We start from the raw sequence: 17,081 nt of genomic DNA, 5'->3' as shown, positions 1-17,081 counted from the left end.
GATAATTTGCAAAGCACGACATGGCCACTATTTTAACATTTTTAGATCAATCGGACGCACATAAACTCTTCCCGGTATTGCGCTTGACCCAATTATATCCTCGTCCTAAATTGAGGTAAACAAAAATATTTACTAGAATATAGAATGGAAATTGTTATTGTTAGATCTACAGTATACCAACTCATTTTACTCGTTCTTTCGTAACACATTTATCATTAAGTGATATAGATTATATGAATTTTGATTACTCAATATTCGCAACTTCCTCTTTCCTTCTTTAATGTTGCCCTCGCTGCCCTAATTAGCGAGCTAAATAGGGCAATTTAATATACGTAAGTAAGGAATATATATTTATGTATAATGTATATGTATATTTTTCTTTAATCGTTTAAAATAAATATGGAAACATAGCTAAATAGAGCAAATTATCGATATAAATAAGTAAAATATATTTTGTTTTATACTTTAATTTAATTGCTAGAAATAAATGATTGAATATTGAATGTAATATATATGTGTGTTGATGTTCTTTTGGACTATAGTATACGTGATTATGTAGTTATTTATAATGATATGAATTATCGACCTAGATTGAGTACTGATAAGGTTGTGAGTATATATATAACTCTATTTATCGGTTCAAATTGATCTGTGTGTGTATAATAAGCATGCTTAATTGATTCAGAGATCTGAAGCTGTACTTCATTCATAAAACGTGGACTATATTATAATAAATGATTCATATATTGTTGATGTTCTTTTGGACTATAGTATACGTGATGAATATGTATATGTCATGACTATACGTGTTATTGTTCTAGTCTAGAATATATATGTAGAGGCGGTACTAGGTCTAGTGCAACTATGACTAGAGCGCTAGGCCTAGGTCCGTAATCCCTTTAAAATTATACAAAATTAATATATAAAATTTAAAAATAATTAATACTATATTAGCTTACCACTACTCTTTAAAGTTACCCGCTTCCGCCCCGTATATATGTGAATATATACATGATCAACACCATGGCATGCAGTCATCACATAGCGCCGCTGTTAGGCGAGATGCATGCCGTCCTATGTCGCCGGCCGATTCCACTCCATCGATGTACAAATGTCAGGAAGCCCAGTCGTTGGTTTCCTAGCGCCAAAGATCGGATGGCTAAAATCTTTGCAAGATCAGATCGCTCAGACAAACTCTACCACTCTTTACGCGTACTTTCTGTATATTAGAGACTTTATAAATTAAAAATTATCTTAAAAACCTATATATATACGATTTACATATATTAGAAATTACCTTTCCAATTAAAAACAACATGAAAACTTTCTATATATTAAAGAATTTATATAAATATAAATGTTATTAATATGCACTTGTTGACGATTGTTGTTGGCAATAAACTTATAGAGTGGCTACCAAGCTCGGAATTCGATGGTTAAGATAAAGAGGAAAAAGGTTTACCCAGGTTCAGACTCTCGACAGGGCGAGATAATACCTTACTCTTGCTCGACGATTATGAATCTCTGTTGCCCTCAATGGGACACCCTATACCCCTTCTATAGTAGGAGAAGGGTTACGGATATAATAGAGTCATAATCTATCAAGATTAAGATCTATCCCAATTCGTTTACGGCTCAGGTCCGAAGTATTCGGCATACAATCCGGTATGTACCAGACTCCTAACCGATATCATACAAATATATTCTCCATCATATTCGGTACCCCGTTGACCATACGTATTCGTGTAGTCTCCGGATACTCCCGGTATAGCTATCCCACAGCACTATATAACGTCCAATCACAAAATCGGCATGAATGGCACAGTGTGTTATTAATATCAAAAATATATAAATTATGGCTAAAATGCATTTAGTAATAAATATAATAAAAATAAATAAATAATAAGTATATAAGTTTTTATAAATAAGATGAATTATCAAATATGTGATAATATGTCAACGAAGTTATCTATTAAAATACAAAGGAGCACTCCCTATTCGACAACTATTTTAGAAAAATGGCAGCTAGCCTGCCTGCTGCTTGTTCCAATTGGATTTATCAGCACAAGCTATACTCATCCTTCTATTGACCACCCATTAGTCATCTCATTGGAGAAGCGGTGCATAACAGTACCCATTGATATATTCCATCCACTCTCATAATCTGTGTCATTTCAGATAAAAGTACAGTCAAACTTTGATTATTAATATTTTTCTAAATATTTAGTTTAAAAGCACTAGGACAACATGTATAGATGAGCCTTAAAAATACTTTAATAAAAATAAATATTTATTTATTTAGCATTTATTTTGATAGAAAATTATAGTTAAAAGTATGTTTTAAAGATTGTGTATTTGTTTAAAACAATATGAATTATCGACCTAGATTCAGTATTGATGAAGTTGTGAGTATATATAGAACTCTATCTATCAGTTCAAATTGATCTTTGCGTGTATAAGCATGCTTAATCGGCACAGAGACCTGAAACTATACTTCATTCATAAAATGTGTCGGTACAAGGTATGCAGTTTTTTTAGCACACGGGTGCATCCACCCGTTGCTTACATGTCATCTAAATAGTTATAAAAAAATATAAAAGAATTTAATGAGATAGATTAATATGAGTTATATCACTACACAAACATACAAGGTTAAATTCTACTTCTACATATGGTAACAAAAATAACAAAATAATTGTGAATGTGCTTATACTAGTTTCAGTTTATTTTTGTTTTTTTTACAACTTGTAGAAGTTGGATTTAAAATTGCATGTTTATGAAGGGATATAACTCATATTAATCTATCTTGTCAATTTTTTTTCATATTTTTTAATGACTATTTAGATGACATGCCCACCCGTGTGGTTAAAACAATTTCCCTCGGTACAAGCGCAAGTCGGCCTAGAACTTGTGAGAGTAAAATTTGAACATATTTTTGGAGTGATATATCTCATATTAATATATCTTATTATTTTTTTTCATATTATTTAATAGCTATATATATATATTTAAATGTGACATACAATAAACGGGTGAACGTGTATCCGTGTAATAAAATTCCATCTCTTAAGAATATCTTACATTAACAATCAGAGTGAGCACTATATAACTCGAGCGCCCGGACAGCTTGCGTTGAATCAATCATTCCCATAGCAGTGGACAAACTGGCCAGTCGATTTCATTGATCAATGATCATGATACCGATCTTGTTTCTTGTGTATTTTTCATATATCGACGAGACATTATTGGACCACCGTGAATTAACGAATTAATTAGTTGAAAAACAAGCCATTATTCGAGGACGACCTCTCATCTGCAAGAAACAAATCAAATTAACGACATCAATGGCCAACCTACTCCGGTTTCCACGTACGCTATATATATATACTCGAGCCACTGCCAGCCTCCGTTCCAATGTCGTCGGAGAAGATGACTCTGGTTAGCGCCACAGCAGCAGGCTGCCAGAGAGGCCCCGTGCCGTTCAAGGACGTCGCGGTGGTCGCCGGCGACGCGCACCGGCCGTCGGCTGAGGGGGATGAGGACTTCGACGAAGCCATCGCCGCCCTACCGAGCAAGCCGCCGACGCCACTCATGAGAAGGATGCGCCTGTACCACGGCGGCTGGTTCCCGGAGAAATGGCTCCCCTACATCATGGCGTTCCAGCGCCGCTTCGAGGCACGCCGCGAGGAGGGCGACGTCATCGTCGCCAGCCTGCCCAAGTGTGGCACCACGTGGCTCAAGGCCCTGGCCTTCGCCACCGCGGCGCGTGGCACCTATCCGCCGCCGCCGCCGCCGCCGGCCGTCGACGTCGGAGGCGATGATGGTGGCGACCGCCGCCGCCTACACCCGCTCCTCCGTCTCAACCCGCACGACTGCGTCCCTTTCTTGGAGTCCATTTACTCCAGCAAGGAGGATGAGGCCAAGCTCGCCGCGACGCCGTCACCGCGGCTACTGAGCACGCACCTCCCGTACTCCGTTCTGCCGGCCTCCATCACCGGCAACCCGAACTGCAAAATCATCTACGTCTGCAGGTACGCAAACCATATTTCTTGGGTGGGCAGTACAGTGAGCGTGAAATAAAAACCCATGTTCTGTAATTCCGAATGCAGAAAAGGGGAGGGGTATGTTTTGATTGGTCTAGATTATTATATTCATTTCAAAATATAAGCAGAAGATGTCTGAGATGTGAAAAGATTCTTTTTAATCATTATTTTAATTTTGAGTTGATTAGATTCTTTTTTTAAGCATCTGATTTACTCTGAAATCATTCAAACAACTGAAATTATAAAAATCAATGCAGAGAAATGCTTATACACTAGTACAAAATTAAATTCTATAAATACTTATATTTTAGGATGGATAAATATACTTTTGTGAAAAAAAAGAAATTTAGATACATTTTCGGTAAATCCATACAAGTTAGAAATTTTCAAACAATAAATTCAAAATTTTTAACATTTAGAGCACTGCTTGAATTCGGGGGCTGCTAAATAAGAAGGAAAACCTAGGCCGCATTTGTTCAGCACGGTAAGTAAGCCAGATTTCCTTTTTTTTTCATGCACGTTTCTCAAACTATTAAACGGTGTAATTTTTGTGAAAACTTTCTGATGAAAAGTTGCATTAAAAAATCAAATCCATTTTTTAACTTTTTATAATTAATTATTAATTAATCATATATACTAATATTACTATTACTAGTTTTTCACGCGGATTAGTTATCCTCCCATCGAACACCATAAGTGTACAGTTGTTACACTCGCATGTAATGAGGTAATACTACATCATGTTTGTTTTTCTTTTTCACTGCAGGCAACCAAAGGACATGCTGATCTCATTTTGGCATTTCGTCAACCGTGACAAGTCGCGTGACGTGCCACTATCCTACGTGTGGGAGTCTGTTCGGGAATGCACGTATTTCGGAAGCCCGGTCTGGGACCACATCATCGGCTACTGGAACGCGAGCAAGGCGAGGCCGTGCAACGTGCTGGTCCTCAGGTACGAGGACATGAAGCGGGACCCGGCCAGAAACGTGGAGAGGATCGCGGAGTTCATCGGCCAGCCGTTCTCTGAGGCCGAGAGGGAAGCCGGCGTGGTCAGCCGCATCGTGGAGCTCTGCAGCTTCGAGACGATGAAGGCGCTGGGCACTCGCATGGCGGGATCGTCGCAGAGAGTGGTGTCCTCGGAGTTCCCCAACGATTCCTTCTTTAGGAAGGGCGCCATCGGAGACTGGGTGAACCACGTCACGCCGGACATGGCTGAGAGTCTTGATAAACTTCTCTCGGAAAGATTTGATGGATCAGACTTCACTTTTGCTTGAGAAGAAGTCTCTGTGATCTATTCCCTCCGTTTTATATTATAAGACTTTCTGGTCTTTTCTAGATTAATACGTGTGCTAATGAATTTTTTTGATATATAGATGAATCAAGTCAAACCTAGAAAGTGTAACGAGCATAAATTAAGCATTAGAAAAGGTAAACACCACAGAATAATGATTCGAAATAATGTAATTAGTGTTTGTTGTGTTGTACTCCCTCCATACACTTTATTAGACAATGGCGTTGACTTTTTAAGAATACGTTTCACCATTTGTCTTATTTAAAATTGTTATGAGAATATGTGAAAATATAAAATTAAAATGCATTTAGCAATAAATCCCCATGTGTATATGTATTAAGGGTATCCGCACCACCTGCGTGGCACAAGGTGTATGGAGATAGAATTAATACCATAATATAATTAGACTTACTAAAAGAAGGTCTTGTGTCTTTCCGCCAATCTAGTAAACCTAGTCAGGCATTACCATATATCATGCTAGGGAGACCAAGTATGTGACTTAGTATCTTAGCTTTTGTAATCCTATTCCTCGATATATACGGGGAGGTAGAGGGTCCCTCAAGAACAACTCAAAGCTATTTAGCTCAAATACACATAGCTAAACCCTAGCCAATAGTAGGGTATAACTTCGTATTCAAAAGCCCACCTATTATCTCATGTGTCTTATTTGCCACCCCTTTATTTATTGTTGATACGAAACATCGACAGCTAGTACGTTAGGTAGGGGTGCAGTGAGACTTCTATCGAAGATCGATGGATTCTGATTCGAAGATCGCAAAGGCAAAGTTTGCCCTTGGTCAAACCTTCGAGCTCGGTCGAATCAGACTCCAAGATGGTGAATGTGGGAAATTATGTTTCCTTGACTCACATTCAGACCAGTTGGAGGAGGAATTCTCTCACCCAATCCCAACTAGATTGAATCAACAATAAAGATCCAAACCAAGTCGGGATTAGAACCACACTGGCATGGAGATGAAGCTCAAGAGACCACCTACATGTTGGCATCGGTTGCAGTAGTACATGATGTTTCCTTCCACCAAGGGAAGATTTCTCCACATCTCGGATCATTGCTCTAGAGAAAGAAGTTGAACACAGGCAGCATTGTAGAGCTCTGCAGCTTTGAGAAGATGAAGGCTCTCGGGACTTGCATGGCAGTGTTTCTTTATCAAGGGCAGTGTCCGAGATTGGGTGAACCACGTCACGCCAGACATGGCTGAGAGTCTTGATAAACTTCTCTCCGAAAGGTTTGATGGATCAGTCTTCACTTTTGCGTGAGACGAAGTCTGTGATCTATTATGTTTGCACTTTAATTAGAGGTGTGCTCACTGTTTGAGATGGCTGAGGTGCAGTGGTAGGTTCAGATGAAGGAGTAGGCTCTCCTCTGCTGCCAGCAGTTGGTGCAGGCTGGCTTGACGTCCCCCCAACATTGAGCAACATTGCTAGCTGGCTGCAATAAGTAGACAGGAAAAAATCAGAAGTGTAACAAAAACAGTAGCCACTGGATCTATAATTCGTCGATGGTGGAGTTCCCGCCGGGGAGCTTACGGGGCTCTCGTCCAAGCTCACCTACGGCAGAAGATTAACTTTGGCTCTAAGCACCGACGCAGCGGGAGACAAAAAAAGGAGAAGGCTCTTCTTGTCACAACAAATGTGGATCATGATGTTGCTGTGAAGACCAAGTGAAGGTGAAGAATAAAATCCAACAAGATTAGGGGGTGATTGTTAGAATTAATCTTGTTATTTTATATATATTTTGTGTGAGTTGTGTACATGCTTAGTATCTCACGTGGCTTAGTGGCTAAGAGAGGCAGCCATGGTGGGAATGCTTGTGCGATCAGGTGCTTAGTCAATTAGTGGTGAGTGATTAGGAGCAAATCAGCCGATGCATGTGTTAGTTAGTTTGGTCAGTCATGCATGCGCACGTTGGCGTGGAGATGGGGCCAAGTCAAGTGAATCAGTCATGGCTAGAAGAGTGGATCAAATAGCTCGTGCATGTAGTGGTTAGTGGTATGATCTGCATGTAGAGAAATGTGCTTTGCATGTAGAAAGGTGATTAGTGTGTGGCCACGGGAGAGTTTGGCCGAGTCGTGCGGCCAAACGTGGCTGAATCAGTGCGTGTGTGTGTGCTTATTTAAGCTATGTTATCAGTGGTGTGATTATGCAGTGAGCTGAATATAAGTGCAAGTTCTGGTGCTGGTGGGCAGTACCGAGTAACTTCTGTGTGTGCTACTTCTTTTGTTCCTGTGCATATGTGTGTTTCCATCCACCGAGAGAAGCTAGCGAGCTTGTGTTCGTGTATACACCACTGAGATTGTGAGAGAAGGTGAGCTGGGCCATCAAGGCTTCTTCGGGCAGGTGGTGGGCGGACGAACTGGACTCCCCGACAACAGCACCGCCATCATCAGGTAAGCAAAGGTTTTCTGAGCAACGGTTAGAGGAGAGGCCGGTTGGCAAGCAAGGTAGCGGGAGATTATCATCTCCTATGTTACCACCGGCGGGGGATTCCCTATCAACGGTTAGCTATGTTGGTAGATCGTTTTGTTCTTCAGCTCCGTCCAAGTGTTTTGCTGGCTCTAGATTCTGGGCTCTTGGGGAGAATTTAGAATCATCGGATGATGAAGATGAACCAACAGAACCAGAGACGGATGTTGAGTGCAGTGAAGGACGAGATAGCGATGTTGTTTTCTTGGAGAGGGCGATGGCTGAAGGTTTCACAGGGGATGAGGTGCTCCGTGCGGGAGAACATCTGCTGCTAGCACCAAAAAAAGATACCCAGATCATGTTCTAAGAACAAAGGAGCTAGGAAAAACGGTGAGCAAGCGAGAAGAATAGTTGATGCGGTTGCAAGCAAAAATAACAGCCGATGTAAACCATGGAGAGGACCACTGCCGGGCGCTAGACGCTCGCAATGTCTCACCATCGGGGACAAGCTGGCTGAGGCCATGCGTCTCAAGAAACAAAAGCCTAAGGCAACACCTTGCTCGGATAAAAAAGAAATTGACAGGGAAATTGTGATTGAAAGGGAGCCGGGAGGGAAGAAGAAAGGGGAAGAACAGGTGATCCTCGGTGTCAGAACCCAAAATCTGAAAAGAGGATTTGCCGAGGGAATCAAGGAGGCAACTTTGCAGGTCAGTTTAATTTCGAGACCTTTTGAGAAATTCACATTTAAGGAGTTTTATTGGGGCACTGGCTCCAAAAAACCGATTGTATTCTACCCTGGGGTGGGCCGCTTGCTAATGAGGACCGGAAGCCACTCACACTGGCAACTGGGAGGGTGGTGGTCACAACAAAGAAAGTTGAACAGACAGGAGGAGAGGAAAAAGAGAGGCATCGTGATCCCCAGCGACTGCGTTCGGCGGCGGAAGGCATGAGCCACCGTGGTGGAGGGGCCTGGGCACACCATGGCGGAGGAGCTTGGGGAAGGAACGAGGCAGTACGATGGGAGCAGAGGAAGATCAGCTATGTTTCCAGCCCAGAATCAGCTTCAGGCAAGGAAACGGGGGAAGAACAAGACCGCCTTTCGGTTTTAGGCCACGGGGGGCAGGAGACAGAGCAAGAAGGGGTGGCCTCCCTGGAAGAGCTGGACAACAGGGGGGAGGTTATGGTGCTGGGGGTGGAAATCAACAAGTGGGCAGGAATGTGTTCAAGCGTCGATGGGACGACCCGATTCCAATGGAGGAGGATATCGATAGGACTTTTGGTGAGTCTTTGAAATCAAAAAATGAGGCAGATAGAGGAGAAGGAAACTTGAATCCAGGGCAGAGCAAGGTGGGAGAAGTAGTGGTCCTGATGAAGGCAAAAGAAAAGAAAGGTAAAATTCCTACACTTGAGTTTGCTGATGAAGATGGTTTGCTGGAAGGTGGAGAAGTGCAGCTTTTGTTTAGTAATAACAAGGGAGATGTTCAGAAAGGGGGTGGAGGTGTTCAGAAAGAGGGATAGTTTGTTCCAGGTGCACTCAAAAGGGACATACAAGTACTGAGTGTATTGTGGAGGTGTATTGTGATATCTGCGATAGCAGCGAGCATGTCAACCACAAATGTCCAATCCTGAAGCTTCCAAAACCAGGGGTGCAGGCGGTGGGATATGCGGTTGAGGGTCTAGAATTCCAGCATATATACCATCACCCACTTCAAATGAGTAAGAAAAATACTAAGAAGGCACTGGTGCGTGTGGTTGGAGGTATTCTATCAGTAGATGGTTGATCTCATTGCTCCAAAAAAATTGTCCAGCCAAATGGAAATGGGAACCGGTACCGCAAGGTAACAATACCTTCACTGTTCCGTTTCCGACAAAAGGAGAATTGCAGCGGGCTATAAACTTTGGTGGAGCAGATGTGAAGGAAGGAGGAATAGCTACGGGTGTAAGGGTGGAGTTCGATGAATGGGTGGAAGAAGAAGAAGGTTTTCTCCTACCTAAAGTCTGGGTTAGGATTTTTGGGCTGAGAAAGAAACTAAGGGAGTATTTAACGTTGTGGGCAGTAGGGTCGCTTTTAGGGGCTACGCAGTTGGTCAACATGAAAACCACTAGGCAAAATGACTTCGGTCGGGTTTTCGTAGCAGTGCTTAACCCAAAGTTAATCCCCAGGATGCTGGATGTGGTGATTGGGGACCATTACTTTGAATTAAAAATTGAGGTAGAGAAAAAAGGGGTTTAATTTGGATGAAGGGGATGGAGATGATGAAGATGGCAATGTGGAAGGAGGGGAGGACGGAACAGGAAAGGAAGAAGGGGAGAATAAAAAGGGAAATGATGGAAAAGGATGATGTGGTTATGGATGGTAATTATGAAAAGAAAAAAGATGGAGGAAAAGAAGCTCTTGAAGCTAAAGATTTTGACAAAGAAGGAGAGGTGCAGTTAATGGCGGATAACATTTTGGACCTGGCAGTCAAAGAAGTTCTAGAGGAGGTGCATGAGAAGGTTGAGAGAGAAGAGAAAGAAGATATTGAAGGAATGGTGCAGCAAGAGAAGATTGCTAGGCTAGCCAATGTTGCAAAAGTGGTGACAACACCGAAAGTGCCAGTGAGAGGCTGAGAGACAGCAATAGAGAGCACTCCCTCGAAAAAGCGAAATCCAAGAAGGCGAGGATGAACCTCGACTTAGGCACAGGTACTGAAGCTAAATTCTCAGGTTCCCTTACTTTGCAAGATAATATTGTTAAAAATTTAGTTGACTTAGGACTAAACCTAGGAGAAACTAATGCTTTAAGGTCTGAATCAATTTTTCTTTTAAGGGAGGATAATTCTCACAAAACTAAAAACTTAGGATGTATGGATGCTGATTTGGCTGAAATACATGGGGAAGTTGGTAGCCCTTCTATTTTAATAGAGGAGGAGGAGCAGGAGGACAGTATATTGCTTAATTTCTTATGTGATGATGTGTTGGAAGAAGTCATGGATGAGGAGGACCTGCACCTAAGGTGCGATTCTGAGGATGATGTCTTGATTAACAACTGGTCAAAAATTAAGAGAGACCCCAAGAAGAAGAAAGGGAGGGTAGGGCTTAGAATAGGAAATAAAAGAAAATATCAATGAAAAGAATATTTTGGAATAGCAGAGGTCGTAAAGACTTGGCTAAAACAAGATTTCTTTCGGAATTATCTAAAGAGCAAAAGCTAGACTTTATTGCTCTTCTAGAAACCGGTAAAAATAAGTATGCGGATTCGTGGCTGAAAAACATTTGCGGAGCAAGGGATTTCTTATGGCATGGGACAAGGCCGAAGGGTAGAAGTGGAGGAATTTTACTTGGAGTCAATTTGGAAGTATTTGATGTTTCAAGCATAGATGAAGGTGACTTCTATGTGAAGTTTCATTTACAAAACAAAGAAGACGCACTCCAATGGATTTTGGTTGCTATTTATGGGGCAGCTCAGGATGAATACAATGAAGCATTTCTTGCTGAACTTGTCAATTCTTGCGAAAAGGAGGCATTACCTATGGTAATAGGGGGAGATTTTAATATCTTAAGAAACCCGCAGGAAAAAAATAAGGTGAACTTTGATAATAAATGGCACTTTCTTTTTAATGCTGTTATTGATAGCTTAAATTTGAGAGAGATAGCGCTTTCAGGTCGTAAGTATACATGGGCAAATTCCCTACCAAACCCAACTTATGAAAAGTTGGATAGGGTTCTGGTTAACACGGAATGGGAAGACAAGAACCCGTTGGTGACAATTCGAGCTCTTGGTCGAGAGCTCTCAGATCACACCCCCTTGTTGCTAGATACAGGGAAAGGGGCAACAAAAAATAACCAACCCTTGTTCAAATTCGAATTAGGATGGCTGCAGAGGGAGAACTTCCATCAAGTGGTAATCAATAGTTGGTCCAAAGATGTCAAAGGAAGAAATAACATGGAGAAATGGCAAAATAAAATTCTAAGGCTCCGTCAATTTCTTAGAGAATGGGCAAAAAACGTTAGTGGTATCTATAAAAAGGCAAAAGGAAAATTAATAGCAAAAGCGGATGAGCTGGATAAATTAGCCGAGATAAGACTCTTGACTAGTTAAGAACTTGAGCTAAAAAATTCAGTCAAGCAGGCTTTAGCAAAAATGTTGAGGGAAGAAGAAACTAAATGGTATCAAAGAGCTAAGACAAAGAGGATTTTGGAAGGGGACAACAATACAAAATACTATCACATGATAGCAAACGGTAAACATAGGAAAACGAGGATTTTTCAGCTAGAACAAGATGAGGAGGTGATAAAAGGTGAAAACGAGCTTTGGCAGTACGCAACTAAATTCTATAAAATCCTTTTTGGAGCCCCCAAAAGAAATAATTTCTCTATGATTGAGGATCTAAAAGAGGATATACCACAGGTGTCAGCATTAGAAAATAAGGTGTTAACAAGAGATGTTGAAGAAGAAGAAGTCAGAAAAGCCATTTTTCAAATGGAGCATAATAAAGCCCCAGGCCTGGACGGATTCCCGGTGGAGTTTTATCAAACTTTCTGGGGAATTATTAAGGATGACCTCATGGCAGTATTTAGAGATTTCCACAGGGGAGATTTATCGTTGGAAAGCCTGAACTTTGGAATCATTACTCTTCTACCAAAGAGTAAGGAAGCATGGAAATTACAGCAATTTAGACCAATATGCTTACTTAATGTAAGTTATAAAATATTTACAAAGGTCATGACAAACCGGATCGCTCTAGTAGCGAAGAATGTCATTGGGCCTTCACAGGCTGCTTTCTTGAAAGGAAGGAATATTAAGGAAGGCGCCATTATTCTCCACGAGACACTACATGAGATGCACCAGAAAAAGATGGATGGGGTGATCTTGAAACTTGATTTCGAAAAAATCTTATGATATGGTAGATTGGAGCTTCCTGCAACAAACTCTGAGAATGAAAGGCTTTACAAGTAGACCGTCTTTGGATAAAACAGATAGTTTCAGGAGGAAGCGTGGCAGTAAAAATGAATGATGATATCGGGCACTACTTTCAGACAAAAAAAGGTTTGCGACAGGGAGACCCTCTTTCACCAATTATGTTTAATCTGGTTGCAAACATGCTTGCAATCCTGTTGAATAGATCGGTTGAAAAAGGTTTGACATATGGAGTGGTACCAAATTTAATTGATAATGGGCTGTCAATTTTACAGTATGCGGATGATACTATTCTCTTTTTGGAAAATGATATGGATGGAGCCAAGAATCTCAAATTGATCCTAGGTGCCTATGAGAAATTATCAGGCCTTAAAATCAATTTTCATAAGAGTGGGCTATTTTTTTTTTGGCAAGGCCAGAGAAGAAGAAGAAATTTTCTCTCATCTTTTCGGTTGTAAAATGGGGGCTTTCCCTCTCAAATATTTAGGATTACCTATGCACTACAAGAGTCTGATGACCAAGGATTGGAAAGAATTGGAAAGCAGGTTTGAAAAAAGGCTAAGCAGTTGGAAAGGAAAATTCTTATTGACTGGAGGGAGACTAGTGCTCATTAATTCAGTCTTAAGCGGGTTAGCGTTGTATATGACATCCTTCTTTGAAATACCTAAATGAATTTTAAAGAAACTAGACTATTACAGATCCAGATTTTTTTGGCAATACGATGAGAACAAAAAGAAGTATAGACTTGCTAGGTGGAGTGTGATCTGCAAACCAAAGGAATGTGGGGGGTTAGGAATTCAGGATTTAGCAACGCAAAACAAATGTTTACTGAGCAAATGAATTTTTAAGCTTTTTAACGAAGAAGGTTTGTGGCAGCAAATGTTGAGAAGGAAATACTTGGCAAAGAAAACCTTTTTTCAGGCCCAGAAACAACCAGGAGACTCCCATTTTTGGGCTGGACTGATGACAGCAAAAGAAACCTTCCAAGAACTTGGCCATTTCATTGTGAATAGTGGAAAACAAATAAGGTTCTGGGAAGATAAGTGGTGGGGCAACCAATCTTTCCAAGAGGAATTTCCAAACTTGTACAGACTGGTTAGGAAAAAGAATATGGTGGTTGCGGATGTGTTAGGAAAGACCCCTTTGAATGTCTCTTTTAGAAGAGCAATTGTAGGAAGAAGTTTGGAGGATTGGTTAGACATCGTTTCAAGGGTGGTGAATATCAACCTAAACGATAAGCGAGACCAATTCTACTGCAAAAATAACAAAAAAGGAATGTTCTTAGTTAGCTCCATGTACAGGAGTCTTATGCTCAATGATGTCATACCTAGGAAATCACTAATTTGGAAGCTAAGGATTCCTCTAAAGGTTAATGGCTTGGAAAAAGGGGTTTGCCTAACAAAAGATAGTCTCGCTAAAAGAAATTGGAAAGGAAGTCTGTTGTGTAGCTTTTGTCACGCTAAGGAGACAGTTCAGCATCTCTTCTTTGATTGTATAATGGCTCGACACATTTGGAGCACGATTTATATTTCTTTTGGGATCAAACAACCACGGAATAAATCTCATCTTTTCGGAAGTTGGTTAAGGGGTCTAGAACCTAGTTTAAAAAGACAAACATGGGTGGCAATAGCGGCAGTTTGTTGGGCGTTGTGGCTAAGTAGGAATGATATAGTCTTTAATGGCTACAAAATTGTTTCTTTCTTGCAGGTTCTATTCAAAGCAACGCAGCTGGCCACACTTTGGTCTTTGCTTCTTAAAGAAGATGAAGGAATTGAAGTGGTAACTAGGAGAGAACTGCTGGAAAGGCGACTGATGGAATTTTTCGCTGGGGACGGGTGGAATTTCAGAGGAAGGATTGAAGCTTAGTCTTTAGTTTTCCTGGATGCTTGTGTATCTTATATGTTAAACGGTTTGTCCCATGTTTTGGGGAGAGTCTCATGTACTCAGATTCTTTTCATTTGGGCTGTGTACACCCTCACAAGGTGTAGAGGCCGGGTTTAATATAATCCATTATCTAAAAAAAATTAGAGGTGTAAAGAGAAAAAAATTAAGCATTAGAAAGGTAAACACCACGGAATAATGAGCTGAAATAATGTAAATTAGTGTGTGTTATGTTGTACTCCATCTCTACACTACAATGACATTGATTTTTTAAGAGCAATTTTACGGTACTTGAGAAGTTACTAGGAGGTACCAAAACTTTGGTGTAAAATTTTGGTACGTCTTGGTACCTATGTATTAGAAGGTATCAAATTTTACACTAAAATTTTGACACCTCTTAGTACATACTCAAGGGTTGTAAAATTACTCACTTTTTAAACATGTTTAACCATTTGTCTTATTCCAAAATTTTATTTTATTGAATATGCAAAAAATGTTATAACTAAAATACTTTCAGTAATATATCCACAGTGGATAGTATGGAATAAAGGTATTGTGGGATACCGGGGTATGGGGTCGTATGTTGTACATATCTGTACAGGAAAGGGGGTCCTGAGTAAGGAAGGAAGATGTAATCTTGTACCGGCCGGTTAGTAGTTTGGTAATATCAAGATTATATCCCTAAATTGCTAGATATGATTGTATTTTGGGTCGGATAGGCTTGATCTTATTAGATTTTGTTTTTATATGTAAGCCATGTCCCTCGGTATATAAGGGTGGCATGGGGTCTCCAAAGGGACACGACAAATTAGATAAGCAAACTCGACAGAAGTAGGGTATTATCTCATATTGAGAGCCAAAACCTGGTTAATTCCCTATCTACTGCATAACCATTGATTTCTGCTTTTCACTTGTCACCCCATAATTTTACTGCTGATCTCAATCGTCAACAGTTGGCGCACAAGGTAAGGGTGCATTGAGGATTTTCTAAAGTCAATGGATCCCAACTCGAAGATCACGAAGCAGACCTTCAAGTTTGGCAACATTCGACTCCTAGCCAATGAGTATGACACTTTTTTTCACATATTCAGAGCCTTTTGAGTCCGGGCAGGAGGTGTGTCGCTTCGAACTAGATTACTCAACACTAGCGAAGGATGAGATCCAATCTAGCTAGGTTGCGTTGCATGGAGCTACAATATCCTAAGATGGCATCTAAACCATATGGGATTGACATGGACGTTGAGCCAACCGTGAAGTTCAACGCATCTGACAGTAGCAGTAGTACGAAAATCTTTATTCCAACACGGGAGATCTTCGTGGCATCTCAAACTGCGCAAGACGAGACCAAGAAGATACACGCCAGGAGGAACAAACAACCTGACTGGCCAAGGAAAGGCGCCAAGAGGAATAACATTAGCAACAGGAGGATGACACCAGACCATAATATTAGAACCAAGCTTGTGAAGAATTGAGGAACCAGTCATGCAAATTGTAAGATCAAGGAGTGATCTACATATTTTTGTGATGAATAAATTGGTGGTTTGCGAGTTAAGTGCTTTTGTGATATTTGACTGGGCGGTCAGACCACAGGTATATGGGTGGTTAGACCTTTCAGATAACTGCGGTCAGACCGTAGGTTTTTGGAAGGTCAGACCGGCAGGTCAGCCCCGAAAGTTTCAGCTTTCGCTTTTCTTTTCGATTTCGGATTTGTTCTTCGAGAATTTGACTTCTAGTTGGTTTCTATATGTATGGGTACTGTTGTTTTGCTAATCATGAGTCAAGTTGGAGATAGCTTGGTCTCGGAATATGGTTCCTTTGTTTGATTCATGTGTAGGTGACTTGATGCCTCGGGAGAGTATTGCCGGTGATGGATCGGGAGTCAACTTGGAGATAAGGTGACGTCCGGTGGTCAAGATATCATGCGGGATACTTAGGCTAGAGTTCAATGCACGTGGTTGATGAAGATTCCATATGGCATACGATGGAGATATTGTGTGCGTATGCGATATGCAAGTTGAATTCGGATAGAGTCCGGATTTGAGAATATTTGTTGTATTAGAGATAGAGATATGGTTAGTTACGGATAAGGATATGTTTCCCACGAGATTGGGAGTCCTAATTCGTGCTAGATACGTGGGCTTTGCATGTCCACATCGAGGTTATAAATAGGTACCGAGGGGTATGCCCCCGGTGAGCTTTTTTGTGCCATTTGAGAGAAAAAGTTAGGGTTTCGACTCTATTTCGATATTAGATCGAAAGTTTTTTTTAGGAGTCATTTGTGTGCACTTTGTAAACACTGGTTGATCAATAAAAGTCGAGAGATTCAATCTACATCTTGAAGCTTTGTCGATCGGCGTTTTTCCAGAATCCCGACGGTCTAACCGCTGGTAGGCTGGCGGTCTGACGGGCCACACAACGTCGGTATGACCGAGGTTATGCGAGCGATCTGACCGGCCATATAACGGCGGTCTGATTGGTGGTACATTCGCAGTGCGACCGGAGGCTTCAGTAAGGCTTTTGTGAAGGTAATCTTTTATTTCCATGA

At 41.0% G+C, this 17,081-nt stretch overlaps 1 protein-coding gene across 1 annotated transcript; it reads left to right on the top strand.

Annotated features, from left to right (window-relative positions):
• The first annotated feature begins 3,414 nt into the window (after nt 1-3,414).
• Nucleotides 3,415-5,597, top strand: LOC102706881 (cytosolic sulfotransferase 1-like). Its single transcript, XM_006662179.3, has 2 exons — nt 3,415-4,031; nt 4,810-5,597. Exons 1-2 carry the CDS (start codon nt 3,415-3,417, stop codon nt 5,315-5,317), a joined length of 1,125 nt encoding a protein of 374 aa, XP_006662242.2. The 3' UTR covers nt 5,318-5,597.
• The last annotated feature ends 11,484 nt before the right edge of the window (nt 5,598-17,081 follow it).

Source organism: Oryza brachyantha, chromosome 10 (assembly GCF_000231095.2).
Source record: "Oryza brachyantha chromosome 10, ObraRS2, whole genome shotgun sequence".
In the NCBI taxonomy this organism is placed as follows: domain Eukaryota; kingdom Viridiplantae; phylum Streptophyta; class Magnoliopsida; order Poales; family Poaceae; genus Oryza; species Oryza brachyantha.
Note: the sequence above shows the minus strand (reverse complement) of the source record. Positions and strands in the feature narration are given on the sequence as shown.